The sequence below is a fragment of the Nicotiana tabacum genome, chromosome 18 (assembly GCF_000715075.1).
Source record: "Nicotiana tabacum cultivar K326 chromosome 18, ASM71507v2, whole genome shotgun sequence".
Lineage (NCBI taxonomy): Eukaryota > Viridiplantae > Streptophyta > Magnoliopsida > Solanales > Solanaceae > Nicotiana > Nicotiana tabacum.
In genome coordinates, this window is record NC_134097.1 from 45,716,073 (window position 1) to 45,730,993 (window position 14,921).

The window sequence follows — 14,921 nt, forward strand, 5'->3', positions numbered from 1 at the left end:
ACCAGCAGAGAGGCTACTAGCCCTAGATGTTCGTGCCTTGGCCAACCAGTTTGTTAGATTGGATGTTTTGGAGCCTAGTCGAGTTCTTGCTTGCGTGGTTTTTCGGTCTTCTTTATATGATCGCATCAGAGAGCGTCAGTATGATGACCCCCATTTGCTTGTCCTTAAGGACGCGGTTCAGCATGGAAATGCCAAAGAGGTTTCTATCAGAGATAACTGTGTGTTGCGGGTGCAGGTCCAGTTGTGCATGCCCAATGTGGATGGGTTGCGTGAGTTGATTCTTGAGAAGGCCCACAGTTTGCGATACTCCATTAATCCAGGTGTCGCTAAGATGTATCAGGATTTGAGGCAGCACTATTGGTGGAAGAGAGTGAAGAAGGACAAAGTGAAGTATGTAGCTCGGTGCCTAAATTGTGAACCGATGAAGTTTGAGCATCAGAGGCCAGGCGGTTTGCTTCAGAGACTTGTGATTCTCGAGTGGAAATGGGAGTGTGTCACCGTGGAATTCGTTGTTGGGCTGGACTTAGAAGAAATTTGATGTGATATGGGGATTATGGACAGATTGACCAAGTCGGCTCATTTTATTTTGGTAGTGACTACCTATTCATCAGAGCAGCTGGCTCAAATCTATATCCATGAGATTTTTCGACTTCATGGCATGCCGGTATATATCATCTTTGATCGAGGTACATTGTTCACATTGCGTTTCTTAAGATTTGTACATCGTGATTTAGGCACACGGGTTGAGTTGAGTACAATATTTTACCTCTAGACGGACGCATAGTCCAAGTGCACTATTCAGATACTGGAGGATATGCTTCGTGCCTATGTTATGGATTTCTGGGTTCTTGGGATCAGTTCTTGCCGTTTGTGTAGTTTGCCTATAACAATAGCTACCAATCGAGTATTCAGATGGCTCCTTATGAGGCCCTATATAAGAGACGATATCGTTCTCTAGTTGGTTGGTTTGAGCCGGGAGAGGCCAAGTTATTGGGCATAGATTTGGTTTGGGATGCCTTGGAGAAGGTCAAGTTGATCCAGGATTGGCTTCATACACCCTAATCTAGACAGAAGAGTTATGCGGATCAGAAGGTTTATGATGTTGCATTCATGGTTGGAGAGCGATTCTTGCTCCGAGTTTCACCCATGAAGGGTGTATTAAGGTTCGGGAAGAAGGGCAAGTTAAGCCCTAGATATATCTGACCTTTTGATATCCTTGAGAGGATGGTGAGGTGGCCTACAAGCTTGCATTTCCACCTAGTTTATCTGTGGTTCATCTGGTGTTCCATGTTTCTATGCTCCGGAAGTATTATGGTGATCCGTCTCTTGTTTTAGACTTCATCACTGTCTAATTGGACAAGGATTTGACTTATATTGAGGAGCCGGTGGCTACTTGGACAGACAGGTCTGAAAGTTAAGATCAAAGGACATTGCTTTAGTGAAGGTTCAATGGAGGGGTCATCCGGTCGAAGAGGTGACCTGGACCGAGCACGTCATGCGGAGTCGTTATCCTCATCTATTCATCAATTCAGGTATGTCCTTATGCACGTTCGAGGACGAACATTTGTTTTAAGAGGAGGAGAATGTAACGACTCGATCAGTCATTTTGTGTAATTGCGCCCCATTTCCCCTTTTGATGCTTCACACATGTGTGTTTATGATTTTTATGACTTGCGGAGTTGGTTAGTTTCGTTCCGGGAAACTTTGGGGTTGAATTGGACCCTTTGATTCTTGACTTAGAAGTTTAAATTAGAATATTGACCAAACTTTGACTTTTGTGAAAACGACCCCGGAACGGTGTTTTGATGGATTCAATAGCTTTGTATTGTGATTTCGGACATGAGTGTGTGCCCGGATTTGCTTTCGGAAGTCTGTAGGTTGCTTTATGTTGTTTTGACGAAATTTGGAAATTTGAAGTTGAAAAGTTTGACCGTAGGTTGACATTTAGCTATTGAGCTCAGAATTTTATTTTGGGACTTTGAATAGGTCTGTTATGCTATTTAGATCTTGTCTGCAAAATTTGATATCATTTGGAGTTGGTTTGATAGGATTCAGACGTTTAGTTGTAATTCTAGAGATTCTTGAACTTTATTTTAAAACTTATGCATTTTAGAGTTCTATGCGTAGTTTTAGATATTATTTTGTATTTTGATCACGCGAGCGAGTTCGCACGATATTTTTAAACTTATGTGGATGTTTCGTTTGGAGCCCCGAGGGCTTAGATGAGTTTCAGACATGTTTCAGAATGGATTGAATTGAAATTGAACTGTTGGTGTTGCTGGTGCCCAGTTATCGCAATTTCAAGCACCGGTCTTGTAGTTGGTGAAGGTGACAGCGGGGGCACAGATGCCACAATTGCGACTTCCCCTCGCATTTGTGAAGTTAGCAGGATTTTGGCTTAGTTCGCATTTGCTCGCTTTTGCGAGATCTCCAGCTTCGCAATTGCGAAGCCTCTTGTTACAATTGCGATAATGAACGAGGCTGTCAGGGTTCGCAAATGCGAGCCCTAGTATGCAATTGCGGGGGTTCGCGAATACCAACCTAATGTCACAAATGCGACAACTACAGCTGTTACAAAGGGATGGGAGACGGGATTTTTCAATATATTCTCTCATTTTAGAACCCCTAGACTCGATAGGACGTGATTTGGAGAGGGGATTTTTATCTACAAACTTTTGGTAAGTGATTCTAATCTATTTCCAATAATATTCCATCAATATATTTTAGATTTTAACATAAAAATCATGTGAATCAAAGTGAAACTTTGTCAAGTTTTTAAAAAATAAGAATTTGAGTTTTGAGAGTCGATTTGGACTCGAATTTTGAAACTAATCATGTATATGTACTTGTGGGGTCATGGTAGTCAAAATCTACGATTAGACCCGGGTTATGACCAGGCAGGCCCTAGATTAATTTTTGTTGACTTTTTGGGAAAAGTATAAATATCTTAGCTTTATCTATTGTAATCGATTTCCCTTGTATTGTTTGATGATATTAAGTCGATTTTGGTTAGATTTGATCCGTGTGGAGGCGAATTTTAGGGAAAAAGCTATTTCCAAGAGTTGAATGTGCCTAGTTGAGGTAAGTATCTTACCTAACTTTGTGTGCAGGAAACTACACCTTAGGATATGAGATTGATTGTGTCATTTATTCTATGTGAAAGCCGTGTACGCAAGGTGACGAGTGGGTACACGGGTTGTACGTGATAATGACCGGTTTAGGCTACTTAGACCCTCTCTATGCTTTAATTAAATTGTCATATCATGTTCTAAATTGTCATAGTCAATCTATTCTCACTTTTATTAGTCTATCATTACATGTCTTAAATAACTTTGTTAATACTTGTTCTACATCCTACTTGATAATTGGCTCTTATGTTTTAGTCGAACTTGTTGCCTTTTTTATTGTTACATATTGTCTCTTTCATTGTTGGTTATCATGATTGAAGTCATTATTACAAGTTATCTCTTCTATTGCTATTATTCTTATTTGAAGTCATGTTATCTCTTCCATTGTGAGTTATTTGTATTTAGTTTCATGGTTACACATTATCTTTCTCATTGTTGAGTTATTGGTGTTGAAGTTGCGAACGTCGTATCACATTGAGGCAAAGTTGTTAATTGTTGAAATATCTTTCTTGCTAAGAATTTTACATTCATTTTTATTGTTGATATTCTTGTACACGTTGAGGTGGAGCCCTAGGCTATTGTTGTGGAACCGTTGACATTGTTCATTGTTGGTAAGTTGTGACATATGGGCACTTGTGGTGCTAGTTATTATTGTGATGTGATATTGACGCGCATACGATGCTATAAGGTTAGGGGTAAATGTGCATGCGGAGGCATAAGATGTGACGACCCGACCCGTCGTCTCATAGGTTACCGCTCCGTTTTTCCCATTCTCATCTTCTTTATGCTTTATTATCCGTATCTTATGTGATCGAGTTGGTCTGGAGTGGTTTTGATAAGAAATGAGACACTTAGTCTCTTTTAAGAAGGCTTAAGTTGGAAAAGTCAACCGGACGTTGACTTATGAGTTAGAGGACTCGGATGTGAATGCTGACGGTTCGGTTAGCTCTGGGAGGTGATTTGTGACTTAGGAGTGTGATCGGAAGTGGTTTTGGAGGTCCGGTGTAGAATTAGGCTTGAATTGGCGAAGTTAGTATTTTGGCGAATTCCGGTTGACAGGTGAGATTTTGATTCGAGGGTCGGAATGGAATTCCGAGAGTTGTTGTAGCTTTGTTATGTCATTTCTGATGTGTGTGCAAAATTTCAGGTTATTCGGACATAATTTGGTCGGGTTTTTGATCGAAAGTGTATTTCTGAAGTTTTTGGAAACTTAGGCTTGAATTCGATGAGTTTTGGGTAATTTGATGTTGTTTGAGGTATTTTGATGATTGGAACAGGTTTGAATGATGTTATGAGTTATGTTAGCATGTTTGGTCGGGGTCTCATGAGGCTCGGATATGTTTTGGAAGAGTTTTTGGAAGATTTTGGCGTTTCGATTATGAGCATGTAATGATCCAAAGGTCCATTTTTAGTTCTAGAGATTGAAATTTGATTTTGAGACTTCCGGAATTTTGATAATGAATTATAGGAGTGATCTGGAAAGTTTGGTCTAATTTCATCAAGTCGCGATTGGGTTTTGACGCGAAACATGAGTTAATTGTTTAACGAGCGAAATGGGTATTGAACTAAGAAAATGAGCTCCGAATTGAGTTTCGACTGAAGGGATATGTTCGTATTATTATTTGTGACTCATAGGAATAAGAATCATCGAATTCCGAGGTCTCAGGCCCGAGAAATGAATTTTTGAGTAAAATTGCTTTCTGAAAATATTTAAGGAAAATGGAAATGAAATTTTATTAAAAAGTGATGGTATCGAGCCCGTATTTTGGTTTCGGCGCCCGGTACAGGTCTTATATATGGTTTAAGCACTTTCTGTAAAGTTTGGTTGAAAACGGACGTCGTTTGACGTGTTTCGGACTCAAAATGGAAAATTTGATGTTTTATGAAATTTGAAAGAATTCTTGGATTTTAAAGCTTAATTCGTGGTATATGACGTTATTTTGGCGATTTGATCGCACGGTTATGTTCGTAGGATGTTGTTGAGTTAGTGTATGTGTTTGGTTAGGAGCCCCGAGGGCTCGAGAGTGTTTCGGAGGTGTCTCGGAGTGATTTCGGACTTAGGAAAATTGGAGAAAATTGCAGAAATAGTACCCCGTGAACAGTACCGTGTACATTAACACGTGTGAACAGTATCGTGTACATTAACACGCGTGAACAGTAGCCAAAAATTCTGGACCGTGTAGAGAAAGAGCAGTCCGATTTTCTTTCATTTTTTGGATTTCAAGCTCGGATTCTGGGCAATTTTGAGCGAGAAGTTATGAGAATTCTTGGGGTAAGTGTTCTTGACTCTCTTGTGATTATATTTCATGAATAAATCTTCATTTTTGGCTTTAGATTATTGATATTTGAAGAGAAATGGATGATTTTCTAAAATTCCCTAAAGATGAATTTTTAATATTTGAAAGCCAACCCGATGTCGGATTTTGGTAAAATTTGTATGGTTAGACTCGTGGCGAGACAAGGAATCCGGTGATGTTAATTTTTTGATTTTTTGAGACGTGGGCCCGGGGCTCGGGTTTTTGTCAAATTCGTGAATTTTGATATTTTTCGATTGCTTTCGATTGGGTATTGTCTCTTTAGCATAATGCGACATATTTGTTGTGATTTTGGGCAGATTCGTCGCACGAGGAGGGTAATTTGAGAGGCAAGGGCATAACGAGCTAGACTTTGACCGTCTTGAGGTGAGTAATTGATGTAAATGATGTCCTGAGGGTTTGAAACCCCGGAATTTCAATATTGAGGTGACTTGCACGCCGAATAACGGGCGTAGGGTAGAGCACCGTTGGGGATTGTGACTTGGTCTGTCCCGAGAGATGTTTTTACCGTGTTTTCTACTTGAACTAAATTGAGAATCATCCTTTCTTGGATTTAATTGTTACATTTGGGCTTCTCGCCAATTATTTGAATCCTTCAGGGATTGATATCACTGCTTTCGCATATTTTGCATATCATTTGACCTCAGTCCAAGGTTTTAAATATTGTTTTGCAAACTCAACCATCTTTCTAAGATTTGAAAACTTAAATGATATTTCTAAATAATATTTCGGGCTGAGAACTACTGTTTTACAAATGCCCAAGGGGCTTATGATGATTTCTGGACTGAGCATGGATCGGGCTGCGCGTCGCAGCAGTGTTATATTGATATTGAGGCCGAGAGCCTGGTTGATTACATTGATATTGAGGCCGAGAGCCTGGTTGATTACATTGATATTAAGGCCGAGAGCCTGGGTGATTATACTGAGATTGATATGAGGTCGAGGGCCTAGATTTGATGCCACGAGATGGCTTGATATTGCGCTTGGGCTGTAGGAGCCCCTCCGGAGTCTGCACACACCCCTAGTGAGCGCCGTCGACGATAAATAAATGGATGGCTCGGGCTGCACGCCGTAGTGGGTACTAGAGTGTACCATCATACGCATTGCATTGCACTCATGCATTTGTTTTTATCTGTTATACCTGTCTCAGTATTTGGTACTCTGACTTAATTGACTTGTTGTTTCACTATTTGTTGTTCTAAACTGCCAGTTATAGTTTACTTTGTATTTTTCCATGAGTTCTTATTATCATCCTTATTTATGTCTATTACTCACTGGGTCGGAGAACTCACATTACTCCCTGCACCTTGCGTGCAGATCCAGGTACACCACAGGCTAAGTGAGGAATTGTTTAGCTAAGCAGGCAGTATCCGGGAGTATTGAGGTAGCTGCATGGCGTTCGCAGCCTTGATCTCTCCCCTCTATCTCTATCTTTTATTCCATATTTTTCCTAGACAGACTTTTAATAGATGGATATTCTGTATTAGAGGCTCATATTCGTGACACCGGATTCTGTTGGGCTATGGTGCGGTATTTTAATTGAACTTCCATAGATTTTATTATTAATTATACACTTGAATAAAATGACTTAGTAAATTCTCTGTGATATTTATCTATAATCTGAATAAGAATTTGGGATAATGTTGTTGAATGGTCGGGCTTGCCTAGCAGTGTATTGGGCGCCATCATGACCGGGGTTGGGATCGTGACATAAGGTAGGACTTATGTGTGTGTTGCTTGTAATAAAATTACGTGAAGCTACGCGTCATCGTAAGGTGGGCTAAAGTGCATGTAACTATTTCGAGATGTTTTCAAAACTATTTAAATATAAGGCTCACGCGGCGGTATAAAGAAATATTGTATTGATATTGTGAATTGTGAATATGAGGCGGTACCCCGGTTGTGATTCTTGATATATACACGAGGCGGTGCCTCGGTGGTATTCTTATTGTATACGAGGTGATACCTCATTGTGATTCTTGTTGTCTATCTCATGTTGCAAAGAGTTTTGGTGGGAACACTTCTTGTTGTTTGTTCTTCCTTGTTCCATCAGTATTTTCCGTATATGATCATTGTGGTTCTCTTTAATTGATTTCTTTATGTTTTTTCCATGCTTACATTTCTGATGTTAGTTCATGCTATTAACTTATTTCGTATTAGTTATTTCTCCGCCTTCTATTATTTATCCTTACTATGTTTTCATACTACTTATTTCATATCCTAGTAGGTGTCTTGACATGGCCTCATCACTACTCTACCTAGGTTAGAATTGATACTTACTGGGTACCATCATGGCGTACTCATACTACGCTTATGCACATCTCTTTGTGCAGATCCAGGTACGTTTGCTCGCGCCGAACGTTAGTGATCGACTGTTAACTACTTACAGAGACTTCAAGGTATGTCTGCTCGGCATCCGCAGGCCTCGGAATCACCTCCCCTTATCTTTAGTTCCAGTTGTATTTTCATTCAGGCAGTGATGTATTAGACATTCTAGTATTACTCTGTAGAGCTTATGACTCAGTTCCACCAATTTTGAGAAAGTGTTTGTTGAGATTCTGTTTCGGGAGATTCTATGAGTTTATTAGACTTGTTTAGTATTTCTATTAATTATTTCGATCAAGCTTTTATTGAATGTTAGGCTTACCTAATCGTAGAGACTAAGTTCCATCACGACATCCTACGGAGGAAAATTGAGGTCGTGATACATATACACTTGTCACTTCGTATGTACATCATTCCCAGACACGTAGCATGCAACACATAAGTCCTTTTTTTGAAAAAAAAAAATCTGAAGTGGAGGTTTAGCAAGATACTTACTTTTTTTCCAACTAGCACCATTCTTCAAAATCTGCCTTTTCTAGCTCAAAATCTATTAAACACGTCCGATATAGTCCAAAGAATACTCAAGTAAGTCAAATAAAGCTATAAAAATTAATTCCCAATGAGAATGCTTCCATCTTTATCAAAATCTCAAAAATCAATAAAAAATCAACTCCGAGCCCATATGGCCAAATCGTGAAACAAAAGCCGGATCCCATTGATCTATAGCCTCACGAGTCCGTATATATAATTTCTTTCCAACTTTGAATCCAAATCCTTGTTCAAAATCTTAAAATACACTTTCTTAACTTTCAAGTCAAACATCCTCTTTTTTTTCTCTTTTAGATCCTTAATTCTAAGGCAAAATTAATGATAAATTCAGGTTATAATCATATATTTGAGTGAGACTCACTTACACGATCATCTTAGGTGAAAATCACTTTAAATAAAATTACCTCAATCCAAGCTCCTTAGATCCCAAAATGACAAAATAAAGTCCAAGTATAAAATAGAGTTTATAACAAACAGTTAAAATCTCAGCTTCAGGGGTTGGATGCCATGTCGAACGCGATGCGTCCAGGCTTCACTCCTCATCGTGACCTGCAATAGAGGATGGACGAGAGCGTTCACATTAACCTCAACATTTGATGCAATTTTTCCATTTCTATACCATTCCCAAATATCCCAAAACTCAATCGAGACCCTCGGGATCCCTCTAAACTATCCCGACTAGTCCATATACCCTATACAAAATTGTCCAAGGGCTTCAAATACATATGAAAATATCACAACTAGAATCAAGGTGCAAACCAAACTTATGAACTTTCTTCAGTTCTTCAAATTTCAACTTTTACAAGATACATTTAAATCATACCCGAGCCTCAGATGCTAAATCGAATACTCGTACAAGTTTAAAATCATCATACGAACCTATTAGAACCTTTAAATCATGAATCTAAGCTCGTTTACCCAAAATATTAATTTTGATCAACTCTTCCCAACGCAAGGTTTCACGTTAGAAACTAATCGTCCCAAATCTTTTGGGAACTATACCACCCATACTCTCAAGTCATAAATTATGAAATTAACCTGCAAGAGGCCTCAAATAAGTAAACGTGGTCCTAGAACTCAAAACAACATATTGGATTGTTACATATATAATATGTCAAAATCATATTCACTTTGAAAGTACATTGCCGTCTTGCATCAGTCAAAGTTCCCAATATCAAATGTCGTTCAAAGACAAATGAAAATATTTTTGAAATGATGAGTTGACTTTTTCTTTTTGGGTTTCACAATCGATGCCTCATATTCGATTTGGGGTTTGACTAATTTAGATTCATGCGGGAAAGTTCTACTTTAAGTGGTAAAGTGTTTCCTACCAAAGATGATTTTATTTTTATGACTCGAACTCGAAACTTCTAGTTAAGTATAATTTGGCTCTCAGACCTTTCAACATAATTATATTTCTTTTTTACTTGAGAGCACCACCTAGACACCAACAAGTTCCATTGCGTGTACAATTCTTATCACCCAATCATAAAAATATACAATAAGAAAATTTCGTAGAAAGTCAAAATAAAATAAGTTTTTATTATTATTCTCTCTATTCTAATTTGAATGATGTAGTTTGTCTTGACACTAAGTTTAGCAAGAAAATAATACTTTTAAACCTTTTTGAAGATGCAAAATTAGGTCCAGAAAGCCCTCTTGTTCTTTAGCTGCCTTTTCCCATCCGGAGACAAAAAGGAAAAGGGACGAAAGAAAAAGAAAAATTATTTCCTCCCAAATTTAGCCCTAGGTTTTTATATTGGAGCATACGACTATAATCCTTCTCTTTTTCCCCCAAAACCCTTCCTCCGACTCCCCTCCAAGAACCTAACGAAAGCTTCACTTATTCTCCAGATCTTAAACAATGAGCAAGAAGAGGCTCAGAGAATCCAAAATCAAACCCCAAACAACCTTTCTTGACGCAACACAAGGCACTTCTTTAATAAAGCATTTAGCTTCATGCAACGCTTCCATAAGGTCGAAAGCCTTCGCACATCTCCAAACATGGCTGGTAACACAAACAACTCAGCTCGCCGATGATGATATGAAGAAGCTTTGGAAGGGCCTTTTCTACTGTCTTTGGCACTCCGATAAAGCCCCTGCTCAAGCTCTGCTAATCGACCGCATCTGCTCTCTGGTAAAAAATCTTGATTTAGGTATTTGCTTCCATTATTTTTCTGCTTTCTTGATTACCCTTCGTCGCGAATGGAATGGTATTGACCATTTAAGATTGGACAAGTTTTACTTACTTATTAGGAAGTTTGTCGGTTCAGTGTTTGAGTTGATGAAGAAATGTAAGTGGGATTTGGAGGTTATGGGGAAGTGTGTTGAGGTTTTGGAGAATAATGCGTTTTTGGCGACGGATAAGTTGTTGGGTCATGGTGTTAATTATCATATTGCCTCTGTTTTTCTTGATGAGCTAAAAGGATGTTGTGTCCCGGTTCGTAATGATGTGGTTGGTTGCTGGTTTAAGCCCTTTTTGAGTGTGATGGGGAAGTCTGAGGATAAAATTATGGTTGGGAAAGTGAAAAGTTGTGTTTTTGATGAGTTGTTAAAGATGGGGAGGAGTTTGTTGGAGAGGAGAAAGAAAGGTGCAGAGGAGGGGGGTGAGAGCTATGGTGATGTGGCATTTGGGGTTATTGCGTTGAAAATGGGGTTTTCGGGGATGCTCTTTGAAGTAGGTTCGTCTGGGGATTGTGTTCAGGGTAATAGGAAGGTGGCTTTGAAGTTGCACGAGGAGTTCTTGAGGTTGGAGAAGGAGTTTGAAGCTTTAGGGATTGAAATTAGTCTGCCTGACGTTGATGAGGTTGTTGATGATGGAGAAGAGGTGCCTCAATTAATACCAATTGAGAATGGTTTGAGTGGTGAAACGTGTGATTCCGAAGTGGCTAAAGATGAGAATGAGGAAGAATCTGGTGATGAGACATTAAGGAAGTGCAAGAAGGTGAAGAGAGCAGAGGATGGAAGCGGTAAAAAGGCGAAGAAGAAAGAAAAGAAGAAAAAGGTTTCTGAGAATGGCACTTTGGTTGAGGAAAATGGGTCTAATGAGCTCGAGAGTGGTAGTAAAAGGGGGAAGAAGAAAAAGAAAAAAAGTGGGCTTTCAGATAATTCCTCTATTGTGGAGAAAAGCTCTAGCGGCTACAAAGAGGAGAATATGATTACTGCTACTGGTGATAGTTCCAATTCTGAGCCGGACATTGAGAACAAAGTGACTTTTAATGAAGATGTGATTTCAAATCTTCAAATGCAGTTTGAAAAGGTTGCTGCTGAGGTTGGTTTAGATGACGATGACAACGATGATGATAATTCATCTCACACACCTACAATTTCTGTGAAAAAGAAGAGAAAGAGAGGAAAAAACACTCAGGGAGCAGAGTCTTGTATCCCTGTCATAAATGGTGAAAGTCATGATGCTACAAAGAGTGCAGAGAAAAGTGCAAAGAAGGTTAGGTTTTCTATGAAGAACAACCTGGTATGGAAACCAAACAGTCCAATGCCTCCACAAAGCTTACGGTTGCCACCAACTCTTACTCCCCGAGGTAGTGCTTTGAAGAAGGGGGTGCCGCCCGGCCCCATAAGAGAGATGGCACAATGCACAAGGAAGATGAAACAGAAAAAGAAAGGCCGCAAGATACTGAGGACTATCTCCCCTGCGATGAAGCGACTGAAAAAGATGAGAGCTATGTCTGCTTAGTAAAGTTTAAGTTGGCAGGTGCTTGTTCACTAATTTCTTCTTTGTAATCCTTTTTTGTGTTTTTTGAGATTTTCTTAATCCCATTTGAGACTTCATATGTCTTATGCTTAGGATTTTTGGTAGCTTTTCTTTGATTAAACATAAAGTTACTTCGAGAAAATGTGTTTTAAAGTTGGTCTTGGAACTACCCTGTTTTTATACATCCATCGTGTTATTTAATTTTGCAGTTCTATTAGTGCAGTACTAAATTCATGTATGTTTGGTATTTTCTGATTTTCCTAAATTGTGCACTTCACTTCAGAGAAGCATTTGATTTCTTCTCGCTTTTGGCTTCAAGTCTCATGGCCCTTGTCCCCTTATTGCGTTGTTCGCTTTTAAAAACACTGTTTAGTGTGGGATCACTGTTTCACGTATATTTCTGCTCTCCTGAACCTAGTAAAGAGTTGAAGGGGACAAATTCCAATGAAACCTAAGATCTTTGTTCTCCTCATTTGCCTTGTCAGCATAAATAGAACCTTTAAGTGGATCTCGTAGTCAATCTCTAATACTTAACAAAGCTCGGTAGCTTGCTAGTTTCACATTTTATGAGCATGAGTATTAACTTTTTTGTGCTAGGTTTCATAGATCTTTCTTTTCTCTTTTAATAAGTTAGGTAACATAGATCTTTCATTTGCTTTGACATATCTATATAAAAAATTTAGACACTGGTCTGGATATTTCATGAGATATTCAAAAATAGAATAAAACTTGGCAAAGGGAAAAAAATACTGCTTGTACCCATATCCGATACTTGTGTTTATATGAAGCTGGTTCATGTAAGATAGGATTTCTGAGAGTTCAAAAGCCAACAAGTTATTTTGAAAAAATAACATGGTTATTTTTGCATTAAGTGCTGTGTGGTGAAGAAAGTCAGCCGCAGGATTATGATATCTCTTGAATGAGTGCAGAAAATGAATGACATAAGAATAGAGGGGTACCCGAATAACAGAGAAAACTTAGGTACTTGCAGAAGGTTTATAAGAGACCAAATAATGGTCCTGAGGACCCATTTACTTCCCTTCTTTTTAAATTTCTTTTGAAGGAGGGTCACAAGTTCGTTTTTGAGCCCTAGTCCACCTGCCAAGACCTAATATCCTCCTTATTAACACTCCCCTTGAAGGAGGAGACAAAACTTAAGCATGTCTAAAGAATGAATTATTAATTTATCAGCAGGGCAAGTTCTCTGCTGCATATAGGGGCGGATGTGCCAGCACCGCTTGTTGATATCACTGAGCATTGTCCTGTAGAGTTAGGTGAAATAAAGCCTTGGATAACTTTCGCTTGAAAGCTGAGGAATGCCGCAATAGTTATAACAAAACCATTCCATTAGTAGAAGCACTGAAATTCAGACTTGCTGTGTGTAGATATATGCTATAATTTATCAAGTATGAGCAAAATGTTTAAAGTGATTCTGAATTTAGGGGCTGCTATGTTTCTTAGCAATAATGCTGTGAATCGTGAATTAAAAGGGTAAGATTGAATCGCAGATTTGGAGGCCTAGAATTTCACAAAATTAGAAGCAAAGGGGAAGGGCTCCTAGAATCTCGTCATCTGAAAATTCTTCCTTTGCCGAACTCCAAGTAATTAGAGGCAACAACTGCATTTAAACTCTTAAGACTTGTTGAATGCCAGAAGGATTGATAGCTAACTAAGAAATAGACCAGCTTCCTGCTGAACACTTGTAAACAGGCCTAAAACATTAAAACTATCATATGAGCTAGATCCAATAAGTAAAACTGCCTCAGAGTTTCGTTCAAACCACAAAAAGTAGACGATTGTAAAATTCGTGCCAGAAAACTTATTGAACTATTGAAGGGTATTTAGAAGCGAGTTTAACAAAAGCAACCTTCATATGAGGAGGAAAAAGACTGGTATTACTCCGATTTTTTGCTAGAATGAAGAGGAACCTGTAAATTGCTTCCTCCTTTAGTCAAGGAAATGGGCTCTGTACTTTGTAGATTGTTCACTGGTTCATGTCTTTCAGGCTCTGTTATTGATAGAGTGCTTATCTTCTTTAAGCTAGAGCTTCAGAAAAAGATGATGAAGATTCTGCTGGCAGCTGTACATTTGGATGCAAAGGCTTTTTTAAAGCATGCAAGCGCACAAATAAATTCGAAATCTCATACCATTTCTTATTTGGGTCTTTAGTTGAAAATATCTGATGCCCCAGCTTGTATGGATGGATCGCTGTACCTTATAAAGATTGAAATGCTCTCTGCTTGATGAGCCGTGCTTGCTATTCTCACATACGAAGGAAAGGAAGCACAGTTATGAATTATCATCCAATAGTTGAGGATCCTGAATAAGTTAGAAATACTGTCGTGGTGCAAAAGTTTAAGGACTGATTTGGGATAGGATTTTTTCTTTTTGGCCCTGTGTACCCTTCTCTGTTTTTATATAAAATGGAAATGAGCTAGTTGGGAAGTATATCTTTTAGATTGTTAGAGCGAAGATCAAAAGCGGTTTTCCCTTCATTGGTGCTTTCGATTTTCTGCATGTGTAGAGAAAAATGACAATATAATGGTTGGGTGCATGCATATACACAGATCTGTTGTGGTATCGGGTGACTAGATTTGTTGTGCCCGGGCTAAAGATGGTGTTGGATAGCTTTGTATTCGTTCACTCCTTCATGTAATACTTGTTTCTCTGAGTTGCTTTAAAGTGATCCTCCAATTCTATCTGCGCAATGTCTGCACATATAGCTTTAACAGTGGTGACCATTATCGGCCATCGTGTTGTCAGATGGTATGTAGTTGTAACTGTTATGTCTGTACGCTGTCGATTGCAAATTGTGCTGGGAAAATGAATCATAATGCACTCAAGGTAGTTGAAGAAGTGCGATTAAAATATTAGGTGATCTCTCTCAATCTG

At 38.8% G+C, this 14,921-nt stretch overlaps 1 protein-coding gene across 1 annotated transcript; it reads left to right on the plus strand.

Moving 5' to 3' along the window:
• Positions 1-10,078: 10,078 nt before the first annotated feature.
• LOC107816947 (uncharacterized) lies at positions 10,079-12,211 on the plus strand. The gene has a single exon (XM_016642693.2). It carries the CDS (start codon positions 10,182-10,184, stop codon positions 12,009-12,011), a length of 1,830 nt encoding a protein of 609 aa, XP_016498179.1. The 5' UTR covers positions 10,079-10,181; the 3' UTR covers positions 12,012-12,211.
• The last annotated feature ends 2,710 nt before the right edge of the window (positions 12,212-14,921 follow it).